At 39.7% G+C, this 13,955-nt stretch overlaps 1 protein-coding gene across 9 annotated transcripts in view; it reads right to left on the reverse strand.

Annotated features, from left to right (window-relative positions):
- Positions 1 to 13,955, reverse strand: part of PCDH10 (protocadherin 10) — a 54,524-nt gene that overhangs the window by 22,835 nt on the left and 17,734 nt on the right. For 4 of the 9 annotated variants that reach the window (XM_083571086.1, XM_083571085.1, XM_083571084.1 and 1 more), the window contains exon 4: positions 12,742 to 13,047. The exons of 4 other annotated variants lie outside the window; for them this stretch is intronic. In XM_083571086.1, the coding sequence (XP_083427212.1) occupies positions 12,742 to 13,047 (306 nt within the window). Of the gene's footprint in view, positions 1 to 3,477; positions 6,607 to 12,741; positions 13,048 to 13,955 lie in introns of those variants that run through there. One more of the 9 variants, XM_083571082.1, reaches the window with a different exon arrangement.

The raw sequence follows: 13,955 nt of genomic DNA on the forward strand, positions 1-13,955 counted from the left end.
ATTACTTATAAAGCTGTTGCTATTAATAATATTATTGACTTGGCTCACAAAATTGACTCAAAGTGACTTACAACACAGTATGAACATGAAAACAAACAAATAAAAACTTTAAAAATTCATGCATACAAATAAAAGACGGGTTTTACAGGACCTGCACATTAAAAGAGGCCACAAATACTCAAAAACATGTACTAAATTGTGTTTGGAGTTCCTGCTTGTGACCCATGACACACATTGCTGCTACTAAGCACCCTCTTCAACTTCTGCCAGTTATGAAGCCACCATCCTACCGTATTTTTCTTTATAAATCCTCCAATTGGGGCTACGTGGTGACCGCCTTACATTTTTATGTATATAGGGATACACATATACAATATAAAACTCCAGTTTGTACAATAAACATGTCATCGTCTCTGCTTTATTTCTTTTATGCCATTTATTAAATATAGATTATTTCAGTCAAAGCACACAAATATTTGCCACAAGGATGCAGAAGAATGTTGAGATACCAATGAAACCAGTATTTCTTTAGCCTCCATTGGCATGGGCAGCTGAAAAAAAAGTCCCTCCAGCTATTCCATCTAGTCAATCTAAAGTGGTGATCCGGAAGGGTCCAACCAGGGCCAACAGTATGCTGATGTGGTTAACTAGCAGACTCAAGGGAGCTAATAGAGGAAAGAAGGCTTCCTTCAGAAAATGGAAGTCATGCCCAAATGAGAAAATGTATACCAATTTTAGCAAAAGAAATGTAAGCAGTCAATGAGGGAAAAGAAAGAAAGAAAGAAAGAAAGAAAGAAAGAAAGAAAGAAAGAAAGAGAAAGAAAGAAATCTAAATACATTAAAGCAGGAAATTGGCTAAGGATGTGGTTGGACCTTGACAAGGCAGTTGAAAGAGGAAAGGTTAACTCACATCCCTGCCCCGCCAACTGCTCCACTCTGTCACATAGGAGTAAGACCACCTACAAGCAATAACTCATGGAAAGTGTCCATGCCCTTGTCGCATCCAAAAGAAGCAACCCAAAGGTGTACCATTCCCTTCAGAGTTGATCCTCTGGACCTGGGTTGTCAGTGGGTATTCTCCAAATAGACTTGTATCCTAGAAATCATCTACAGCAATGGAAGTTCTTCCTCTTCGTATGTAGGGCTAGCTCGCCAAACCATCTGATTACTCCACCAAACTGTTCTCCAGATGCAGTAGAAAAGTTCTGGAAAAGCTAACATTCATAGCCATCTCCTGTCCAGCCATAATCCTGCTACCGTTACCTATATTCTTAAAGTAAACCCCACTGCATTTTACAATGGAAATGCGACATTTTCCTTGCAGCACTAAGTTTGCCACTCAGTAACAGTGGAAATATATCCCAAAGGGTTAGCTGAATAATATATGCACATCAAAAGACGAGTCTCTCATTTTTTCCTATATTTTGCTGGATATTGGCATGGATCCAACATACCATTGCAGTCGTGCCAGAGAAGATCGAAACATACCCTCCAACATTTCTCAGATCTCTCCCCCTCCCCACAGGCACACACACATCTGGCCACATAAAAATCCTCCCCCAGGCAATCTGAAGCATCAATAGACATTCAGGTGCAGCTTTGCAGGGATACATGGACTACAGTGCTATAAAAGCCCAATTTCAAACCCAATGTGATAAAAGTCTTAACAAATCAATTCTCACCCTTTTCAATTCTCAACTTAAAATACAATTTCTGAAATAAACATTAACACTTGGTGGGAATGAAATGAAAAAGCAAAGAGTAGATCTACATACTTGGGGAAAACATGTGCACTCCTCCAAGAACAGTAACCAATTTAAAATGCAACTGGTACTGATGGTTTCAGTGATTTCAATGCATTTAAAAAATCCCTGCACATGGAAAGTTAACATGGCAAGGAGAATGTTTCAGCAAATCCTTCTGTCTAGCACCCAAGTTTTATTCATGCTGCAAGTTCCTTTTTTCTTCTTTTAATGTGCAGGAAACATCAACCCTGTTCAGGCATGGTGCCTGAAGGACATATGTGCCAGCCCTTCTTGCAACGCTCCTGCCTGACCTTCCCATACAGTGGTACCTCGGGTTATAGGAGCTTCAGGTTACAGACGCTTCAGGTTACAGACTCCGCTAACCCAGAAATAGTACCTTGGGTTAAGAACTTTGCTTCAGGATGAGAACAGAAATCTCGCGGTTGCGGCGCGGCAGCAGCGGGAGGCTCCATTACCTAAAGTGGTACCTCAGGTTAAGAACAGTTTCAGGTTAAGAACGGACCTCCGGAACAAATTAAGTTCTTAACTAGAGGTACCACTGTACCATGAAGAAGTTTGAAGGCTCCCATACTCAACATAGGAAGGTCTCTGGTGGGACCTGCATACACCCTTTTCTTAAAGGTACAAAATGAGTTCACATATCCACAATGATGCTTTCCATCCATGCCGGCTGTTATTTATTACAGCACAGATCTTCAGATAACAGCATTATCATAATCCAGCCAGTGTTTCCTTAGACTTCTACACATTTGAGTTACTCGTCCTTATTTTCTTCTTTTTTGTGTCACGTCTTTATCCGCTTTGGTCTTTGATTTTGTGTTCAAAAGCAAAGCAATTATATCGTGTTTTGAAGTGCTATCCTATCAAATTTCAGCCCGTCCTTCTAATTTATCAAGATTATAGAGTACTTAATTGCATTCCGCAAAAGATTTGCAATCCTTTCCAAGCTTGTATTGTTTAAATATGTGATTAGCATACTCTTCACTGCAATGTCTAAGTCACTGATGAGTCATATTATGCCTGAAATAGGCCACTTGTTATCCTCTTCATCGCTGACACTAGGCCATCATAACAACAATTAGTGTGCTTTGTTACCGCAAGCTATATTTCTGAGCTCTTGTTTTATTTAACTACAAAAAGGTACTGACACAATGACTTTGATTTGGAATTGGGCAAACTTAACGCTGTAGATTTCTGTGCCCCACACAGGTAGGCCTAACAAAATGTTTACTGCCTCCTGGGTTTAAGATGGCAAAAGGGGCCAGGCAGCTCTGAATCTTTGTTAAAGGACAGGCTACTACAAATATAAACAACTCAATTCTTTTTATAATTTATTATTTAAAGGCAGTTTACATAAAAGAAATTCATTTTGCTTCTTGTAAAATCACAAATGAGGAAAAGAGGCTACTGAGTACCAAGAAGGAAAGGAAAACATAGCCACCTGGCATGTTTAAGCCATTTAATGTACATTCTGTCCAAGCTAAATTCTGCTAAATACATTAAATTCTGTACTAAATTAAGAAATGATGGGCCAAATATCTCTGCAGCACCCGCCATGTGCAGGTTGTAGTTAGCTAAGTCTCTGTGTTCGCCTGGCAAACTTGACAAGCTAAAACTGTGGTAAAATATTTATTAAATTTATATCCCACCCTTCCACTCAAAGGAATGCAGGGAGATGCCCATCCCTCCCTACCTTACCTGGTATTTGTTGGTTTAACAATAATGATGCAATTACTAATCACATAATTAATGCAACACAAGGTGCTTGGTATTTTAAAAATTTACCTGAGGGCAACTTTCACCTTTGGCCAGCTTTGCATGGGTCACTTGCTAACTATGGGTTGGGGGGCACACACAGAGAGGCATATAGCCTCTCCTCTCTTTTTCTGATCCATGCAGATAAACTGTAGAAGGGACAACTGTCTCCACCCTGCTCATCATATGGTCAATCTGATGACTGAGGAGGGGACAATTTGCATCTCCATTAGAATCCCCAAGTGCTGTGTCTACTTTGACTTTTTGTGCCAGTTTCTGCCCAAATTGGTATTTTTCTGGGTGGGTGGGTGAAAAAAAGTGCTTGGAGTGCCAGATCAGAGTCAGGAATTAACCACATCAAATGCAATGTATAGTATGCTATGTGAAGTTGTCAGTTGGTTCAGAACATGGCAGCTGGAGTGCTAACTCGTTCAACGCTTGGGAGTCCCCTATTACAACAGCTGAATTGGCCTCTGGACCACTTCTGGGGACATGTTGAAGTGCTGAATAGTAGCAGTAATAGTAGTTATTAATTAAATTTGTATAATGCCATTCATCGAAAGATCCCCAGGGCGGTTCACAATAGAAAAACATAAAATGAGAATACAAAAATACACAATGCAACAAAAACAAACACAAACCAATAATCCCCCCTCCCAAAAACACATTCAAACAGTCCCTCCTGCCTTTTAATTAGATTCTGCTTTAGTTCCCAATGTATTCCAGACAGATTGATTAAAAATATTTTGATGTAGAATCACAGAAATGGAGGGAATCCAGTAGCCCTTCTAGTCCATCTCATTGCGAGATGAAGGAAATCCAGAGCTAGAGAGCATTCCCAGCAAATGACTGCACAGTCTCCATTTGAATTTTCCTTTCAAGAGAGCCCACCACTTCCCTCAGTAATCTGCTTCCATCATTGAACTTCTCTTACCATTTCTCCTAATACTCAACTGAAAACCATCCTCCTGTAAATTCAATCCACTGAATCTAGTCCTTTCCCCTGAGGCAGAAGCAAAAAACCCATTTGACTTCACCTAGGTATGACAACCTTTCAGGTAGTTGAAGATTGCTATCTGTTGCAGCTGGATGGACAGAGCTGAGGCTCCAACACTTTGGCTACCTCGTGAGAAGAGAAGACTCCCTGGAAGAGACCCTGATGTTGGGAAAGATTGAGGGCACAAGGAGAAGGGGACGACAGAGGACGAGATGGTTGGACAGTGTTCTCAAAGCTACCAACATGAGTCTGACCAAACTGTGGGAGGCAGTGGAAGACAGGAGTGCCTGGTGTGCTCTGGTCCATGGGGTCACGAAGAGTCAGACATGACTAAACGACTACACAAAAATCTGTTGCAGCCAGCAGAGAGAGGCATACACCTGACCTTCCCACAGTAGGGTCGCTACAGCTTAGCAGGAGGGAGAGAGAAATGGGTGCAGTGGTGGGTTTATTGAGAGTGCCGGATCGGCTTGGCTGATGTGCCCACACAGTACAAACTTCTCCACCACCTCACTCCAGCAAGCTGCTGCTGTGTAGTCAACTTTGCCTTTCTTTCTTTCTCTCTCCCTACCCCTCACCTCTCCTGGTCTTCTCTTCTTCATGATAAACCTATGCAGTTCCTTCCATTTTCTCCTCACAGAAACAAAGTTGCTTTGAGAATTTTCTGCTTTAAAATAAATCAAAACGCCAGTTCAAGTATGCAAATATGTTTGCCAAGAAACTGCAATGTGTGTGAATATTTAATTCCAATTATGGGAAGCAGTTGCTCATGATACAAGCCAGGTGGGTGGATAGGGCACAAAATGTATCTTTGGTTGTGACAATGTCCCTGAACGTACCCCAGATCTAAAATACATTTAACTCAGGCACAATCGCCTGCATAACATGCTCATCACAACAGCCCACATGTCAGTCATGAGAGTGAGGCTTTAATGTGGATCAGAAGCAAGCCACAGAGTAGAAAATGCATGGTAGATGAATGACAAATGTAATGCAAGTTAAACCTAACAACTTTGTTATATTGAAGACTTTAGTCCTGACTTATTCATGTTCTTCATTATATAATGTAGCACTTAACTATTTTCGTTCTTACTAAAATAGCGTCGGCAGTCATTTAGATAGATAAGCTTCATTTTCTCCTTTTTAGTTTTGACACTACATACATCCTTTTCCATTTTTCTCTACGGGTACATAAATTAAATACACACTTATGGCAAAGTGAATGTTATTTTCATTTGTGCTTTTAACCCCACAGATAAATCTTCTGCTTCACATTTTGAGAAGACTGCTCTCAATCACTATGCCTCAAATATTATTGTGTGTTCCCCACCACTACCTTCCCGCAGATGAGCAGTACCATAGCACTATATGATTTACTGCAGAACATTATTAACCAAAACTAACACAAGTATTTTATATGGTGATTACATAGGAAACCGACTTTTACATGGTTAGACTATTTGCCCATTTGGCTGAGCATTGGTTAATGCAGCCTTTGCCAAACTGGTGCCCTGCAGCAGCTTTTGTCTACAACTCCCATCAGCTCCAAGAAGCCCAACTGGCTGAGCTGAGGGAAGTTTTAGTCCAAACCATCTGTGGGCACCAGCGTGACAAAGCCTGGTCTAATTTGACTGGCAGCAGCTTTTCAGGTACTTCGAGAGATCTTTCACATTTATTGCTGTCTGATCCTTAAAAACAAAAACAAACGGAATGCCAGGAATTTAACCTATGCAAAGCACATGTTCTACCACTATGATAACATCCCTTGCTAATTAAGTTTGTGTAACTATTATCTTTGGTATAAAAATGAAATCTAGTTTTGAATAACAGAAACCAGGGGGAAGAAGGTTTGGATTCAGATTTAGGACAACTAAATCTCTTTGATTACAAATCATAACCCATTCACAGTATTTTTTTCTCTCAACCGATTTGTCCAATGCAAGCTTGTATTCCTATGCATGCATAAACAGGGGCCTCTCCAAGAGCTAGTTTAATTCTCTGCTCTTCATACGGTTGCTTCTTCTGCAGGACGAAGGTAGTTGAAAGGAAGTCTTCTTAAATGAAGGTGGATGTTTTGGAACCAGGGACCTTAAGATATTAGTGGCAGAGTATTAGGAAAAACATAACAAATTAAACAAATTAAAAATATGATACCTAGAAAATATTGCTGAGAGATAAATTAACTACTAACAGCTGGGTTTCCTCCTTATCATACAGATCCAAAAACAAGAAAAACATTGCAACAGGAAGCTCCTCTGTACACCTCCTTGAGATCAACGGATTTCATACTCCATGGAAGGTAACCCAAACAGAAAGGACAAATAAAGATGGTATTTATGGGGTTGGGGAATGCTCAGTAAGAATCAGTAATGCTAATGCTTAAAAATTTCTAGCTGTGTACCCTGTTAACTCATGTTCTCCCAAATTAAGAGCAACTATTCCATATCCTAGTTAAGATCTCCACTGCTTGAATTATAGTAAATGAAATCATTATGACAGCCTCATTTTAGTACTATCTCAAAACTGTGGTGCAGTGCCATTTTTCAGTAAGATATATACCTGAAATTCCGAAAAACAACCATAACAATCCATAATATGCTAAAATCATTCTTGCCAATTTACAGAGGTGATGGCAAGCTGTCAGACCACGAGTTATGGAAGAATGTGGAAGCTGGCATGCTATTTTGTGATATTTCTGGTTTGCCTAATACAGTTGTTAATTTTCAGTTTCTTTGTGCAACTAAATGGTTTCTTGAACTATTAGCGCATATATAATTTCTCCACCTTTTGGTGATGAACTAACATTATCTATTCTTGGTTTTGCAAAGAAGCTTATAGTCATTGTGGTTGAAAGTACTACGCAAATGGCACTGAATCATCTCTCTCCTTGCTGCATTTTACAGAGACATCATACTGCAAAGTTCTCTTCAGCATCTTTACCACACAAAGCAGCTCCTGCAATAGCTGCATAAAATAGCTGCTTTGCCAATCATATATTTAAAACTAGAAAAGTGGATATAGTCCCCTTCCTGTTTTTCTTGATTTTTCTTGTTCTTTTTAAGTGGAATTCAAAATATTCATGGAATAAATATTATTTATATGTAATTTTATTCCCAAAATGAAGTTAATTTTCAGGATATTTCAACATAACTATTTCCTCACTGCCCGTTATTCCAACCATCCCATGGCTATGACCCTCTGAGAGGGCAAGTAACTGCTTCCTTAAGATTACTAACAAGAGATAGAATATGAGATAGAAAATCTTTTCATACATTATAACAGTTTAATAAATTATTTTTACAAGGTCACATTATTACAACCCATAAAAATGAACAGCAACACTAGTTTGGTATGGGGGAAAAAATTAAATTTGTTTGTTTGGCTTTTTTGAAAAAAGATTAGTTTATTTATTTAAAAGCAGTGATTTTTAGAACTGCAGGCAGTCCTATGCATGTTTATTGAGAAGAACATCTCAGCATGGTCAATGGGGCTTGCTTCTGCTAGGTATGGTATGCATAGAATTATAGGTTTAATATCTCAAAATGCAGGTGGAAAAATGTGGGAAATTCTGCACATAGTATATCTGGCATAGTAAAAGGTCTCTTTTACATCCTGATATGGTCCAGACACTTACATGAGTTGTTATTTTGAAAGCTTGTATTCTCAAAAGTTTTTTCTGGCCATGCCATTATCCATGGCCAAATTACAGGCTGTGGTTATAACATCTGAATGATGTGGTTTCGTCCGAGTAGCATAATATTCCCACTGAAGTCAGCAAGGGTTTGGTTCAAATACAGAGGATCTTTAAATAAAAGCCCTGTGTGGATTCTGCTTGTTGCCATCACAAATTATAAAAGACTTTCTTTATCTTCACTTTTAACTGCAGCCTCTTTAACTGCAGAGGGGCACTGACCTTCAGGAGTGACTTTCAAAACATGTGGCAGCTGTGAGACGGGCGATCTGGAAAGACTCAGCCTATGCTTAACTCAAAATTCCCCAACCTGGTGCCTGCCACTATTTTGGACTGCAACTGAAATCACTCCTGACCAATGGCCATGCAAGCTAGGTATAGTTCAACAACACCTGGAGTGCAACCTTTCTATCTCTTCAGCTGCAGAAGAAGAAGAAAGGCTTTTCAATATATGATTACATTCTACCTGACTTGAACAGACCAGAGCCAAGGCTGTATCAAATACTTAGCATCAGCTCCTCATCTCAAGTTTTATAGGCAGATGCCAACTTGAGTCTAATAAAACACCCTTTGGTCACTTTCCCCAAAGGCTGGACAAGCAACCCGAAAACCTTTTTTAAGCCAGCTATCGATCAGCACATCTAGTCTCAAGTCTTTGCCATGATTAATTATCTCTTTTAGTGACTGTAGAGAGTCCCATTCAATAGGACTTGCCTCTGAGGTAAGTTCACAGAACTTCCATTTTGGTCTCAGTCCAATCTTAGAATCCCATTACTTGGTTTTTGACTCTTTAGTACCATTAAATAACTCCAATAGAATAAATATCACATTTGCTCCAGACAGGAGAGTTTCATAACCCTAGCTGGAGATGTTGGAACTGATTGCACACCACTGAGCTACAGAGCTTCCACAACATACCGTTATTATCTAGATACTTGCAATTTGGGGCTAAAATTATATGTAACAGTCTCAAGATTCTTTCTGTCCATATGGGCGAAGGGGACAACTTCCCTGCCATTTATACACTCATTACTGTCCCCTTTCCCACTCTATTCCCATCTGGTTTTCCACTTTAACCCTTTAACCCTTTCTGCTGTCTGTCCTCTCTGCTTCAACAGACTTTATCATTCCTATCATTGCCGGAATTGTGCTTTGCATCTGTATGACCCCAAACCCATTTGCCTACATTTTGTCTTTATAGATGTTGCCAGATAGGAATAGGACTACTCTTCTCTTAGACATTTCATGTCTCTCAATCCTTATGACGTCTCCTGAATTTTTAGTAGTGCCATTCTAAATGGATGAGATTTGATAACCACAGCAATTATAAAGTATTGCAAACTGAAACATTTTCCAAGTTTAATTTATCTAGAAAAAGGGAGAGGACTATTTCTGTTGGAAATAAAGTCAACTTCCCCCCTGAAAATCATATGCAACGGTTGGATGAATACCATCTGGTATAAGCAACTTATTTTTATTTAACGTGTTAGTATGTTCCAGCACTTTGTCACTTGACTTCTTATTCTCAGATGCGGCCTCTTAATTACCTGACATGAACAGATAAAATGAATGCAACTGTCATAACAGCTACTTTGGAATCTGCTTAATCTTATGAGTTGATCTCTGCTAAACTAAATTATTTTTATGCTGTTCCAACTACCTTTTAAACACACAACTGCTAGGCTTGGGCATTTATTAGTTATGTGAGATATATGCTATATTTTATTGAGTTAGCTGTAATTTTCACTAACCCACTTCATATTCCTGACTTACTCTGTGAAGCTCTATTTAGCATCTTGAAGTTTTGCGGTGCAGAATGTATATGCCGCTTTTACATTTCTGGTTAAGTATACATTCTTTGGCTATCACAGGAGTGGGGAAACCATGGGCCAAATGTGGTCCCTCAAACCTCTCTATATGGCCCTACAGCTCTCCTCATGCCACAGAACCTCTTCAACAACAAACACTCTCACCAGGCCATTCACCAGCTCTGCTTCACTATCCCTGAGCTTTCATGATGGGATTAAGTCTGCAGCTGCTGCCTGTTGCACTGCCCCCCTTCCCACCCCCGTTATCATTTCTCCAAATGTATGTTTCCCATGTCAAAGGCTGCTCAGGGAAACATTTTCAAGCACACCCAGGAGCTTCTGCACAGGCAGTGTGAGTTTAGGGGCAGCTCTCCCTCAATCCTAGGAACTGGCTTCTTGGGAAATTAATAGAGTCGAAAGTCCCAGTGGAAATACAGACTGAAGTTCTAGACTTTATCCATTCTGTTTCTGGGATTGCTTTGTTCTTTATCCTTTGAATAATTAAACTTGTTTAATAATATGCAAATAATATATTTCTCTCCTCCCATCCTGAAGCTAAGAAATAACACAATTTAAACAATAGGCATTTTATTTGTAGGGTCAAGTATGGCTGCCACCCCCCAGCTGCAGACATGGGTAGCATACCTTGCTCTGTTTAGAGTTTTCTAAATTAGCCTTTTTTGTTTGTTTGTTTGTTTTAAATCCCCTTTGTAGCTTTCAACAGCTCCTTGATACTTTTTTGGGGGCACAATTTGCCCCAAGAGAATGTTAAACTTAATTAGCCTGTGGTCACTATAGCTCGACTCTAGTTACCACTTGAATAAACTCGGTTGCTTCTCTTAGAATTGCAACTGAGAATAGGCTCTCTCTCTCTGTTGTGTTCAAAAATGATTCATTGTAAAATATTTTCTCAACTCTATGAAACATTGTGCTCTTCAGTAGCTGGTTTCTTCTCCTTCACCTACCTCTCTCTCTCTAAAATAACTCTTGTTTGTTATGAAGTTCAAAACCTAACTTTATACAAAAGAAAACATTAATTGCAGGTAGGGGAAAACCTGTCTGATTTTAGATTTAATATAGCTTTATCCTGAAGGCTAGATGCAAAAAAACCAGCCCTGAATCCCTATTCCCCTTTAAATGTCTTTCAGATACCACCAACACATTGCACAGGCTTAACAATCTTCAAATGTACACTTATGAGAAAATAAACTAGAGGGGCAGCTATGCAGAGTGGTCTATGATTTAAAAGGGCAGAAGCAACAGGAACAGGCTGAATTTGAATGATAAACCTCTTATAGCTGTTTGGCACTGCAAAGTTGCTGTTCATTTTCAGCCATTAGAAGAAAAAAGATACACTACCTTAACTGAACAAGCTCAGGCATCACCTTAAAGAAATGTACAATGCTACAGGTCTGAAACATATGACCTAAAATCATGAAAAGGTTATTAGGAATGCATGGCTGAAGTAGTATCTCTAGAGTGAAGGGTGCACTTGGAATGGCTGATCTGCTGAACAGTGAAAAAAAGATCTGTCAATCCTCCTCTAGATCATTAAGTTCAAAGGTAACCCAGCAGGTACAAGAAGTGCAACCAGATGGTGTTTCGGCTTTTTTCTTTTTCTTTTTGGAACAAGTGATGTGCCTTAACATCAGCTGCTAGAAACTAAAATATACAAAGCTGGAATCAGAAGCTTCTGCTATGTCTGGCTTCTTAGTCTAAAAGCTAAAATAAAGCATAAATAAAGCATAAATTCCCGCTTTAAGATGGGATCCCTCTAGGACAGAACTGGGGAGGGGAGGGCAGAAGTGAGAAAAGGAAGCACTGCTATATTGCATTTCAATGGTGACATTACCACTCTCATCAATTAGATTTGCTTTTCTCTCTTTCAGAAAGATCCCTGCAACCTTTGCAGCCACTGCACTTCCTAAATGAAGGCACTGGTTTTCTTCATTTCCAGACACACAGACTCATCCTAAGCACTTATAATCAAGGGAAGACTTTATGATCTCCTAATAAAACATAATGGGCCGGTAAGCATTGCAATGTAGAATCTGAGGCCAAAGAGTGATTTCAAGGCACTCCACTTGGCACGGAAATGAATAAGGAATTCTCCTCTTTCACCTAACCCTATGCACCATCTTCTGTATCACACACAAGCACCATCATACTTACAATGGTCTCAAGAATTCAGAAAGCTCCAGAAAAGATTGTTAAAAGTTCATCCCATGAAGGATGGTCAAGAGAACAAAAGGTGATGGCAGCAGCAGCAGAGAAATATGAATCGGAGAATGAATGCCAAGCCTTGCTCAATGGGGAACAAAGCAGCTGTTGGGTACAAAACAAGTTTGGTACCACAAGTAGTCCCAATGAAGAAGCACCACAAACAGCTTACAAATGTGAGGAATTACTTGTCTTGCTAACTATTTACTTTTTAAAAAATCACTAGGGCAACAGTTCCAAAAACAGCATTTAAAAAAAAAACAAATCCATCTTCAACAAGGTCCTAGAAGTTACAAACTTAAAATGCCATAGGCATTTTCTTTAAAAAAATAATAATAATATATCAACATTGTTCTCTTCAGTGGTTCTTAATCCAAAGGGATTCAGGGCTTCTTCCCCCCATTGCCTCTGGTATACTGTTCTATTCCTAGCAAGCACCCTGGGGAATGGAGCTTTATTCCCATCAAGGGAAAACTCTCTAGCAGCCTTTTGAACAGTACTTACTCAAATATGGTGGTTTGTAAGGCGCTCGTGTATTAGACAGCAGTCCATCCAGTTCCTTCCTCTCCAGAGTGCTGTGAAGGGCCTTCTCTTTGCCAAAGGTGGAGAAGGACCTCTCTGCCCCTGGCTGGGCTTCTGGTGTTTCAAACACTTCAGTGTCTGGAACAGAGTCCATACCGGGCACATGAAGATTGCTGCGGTAATCCGCAGCTTGGCGTCCATCAGAAGGGACAAAAGAGGGCATCCAGCACCGATCCGAGTGGCCCAAGGCTTTACATTCCTCCGTGCAATTAGAGAAGAGATCCATGCCTACAAGCAGGAAAGAGAGAAAAACTGTAGATATAATCTTCAGCATCATGACCAGCTGCTGATAGATGTATGGTGATCAAAAAGGAGCTGGGTGTGTTTTTTTCATCACCTTCATTCTCCCAATAAAGAATCTGATCATTCAGTCTTCAAAAGACAGCACCTTCATTTAAAAAGAAAGGAAGTGCTAGAACGCTCCACAAATGGCAAAGCAAGCATAAGATGACAGGAAAGATTGTTATTATATATATAATAAAATCTTGCGAACTTCCTCCATCAAGCTATCTGGGAGCTGGTCCCACTGTGTTTGATGGTAATGGCAGTGGCTTGATGCCCAACAATCGTCAACAAGGGGTTAGTATGACACAAAAAGGGTGGCATAGTGGGGAGGAAAGATGAGAAAGGGATGTAACTAAGTGGAATGAAATTCCACTTATTTGGCTAGTGGAAAATGTCAATATACAGATAGGCTAAAGATTAAGGACTTTATTTTGGAGGAAGGAACACGACCTAAAAGAGCCAGCCTTTGGCACCATTTCTTCCAAGTTATTTTTTCTGCTACCATCTACTTTACAGTCCCTTAAGCTACATTAGTAGCTATAAAAAAAAAGCCTATTGTGAAATTACTCTAATTAGTGGCACTAAGGGTAGCTGAAGCCTGATGCGACACAGATCCAGATACTATTGACAAACGTGTTAATGCTTACTCTATACCAGCAAACACTGGTCCCTGCCAACATGAAACTGTTTGCTTACAAATCCTTTAAAGCTATTAGAATTCTAAATGACAAGTGAGACTATCTTCCGATGGGCATTTCAATAGACTGATTCCTTTAAGGCACTAGGACAGGTTTCTCGAAGGAGCAGTGATGGCTGAAGTCGTTAAGAGTGGAATGGAATAACCAATGTTT

This window comes from Podarcis filfolensis, assembly GCF_964270895.1.
Source record: "Podarcis filfolensis genome assembly, chromosome: 9".
Taxonomy (NCBI): Eukaryota; Metazoa; Chordata; class Lepidosauria; order Squamata; family Lacertidae; genus Podarcis; species Podarcis filfolensis.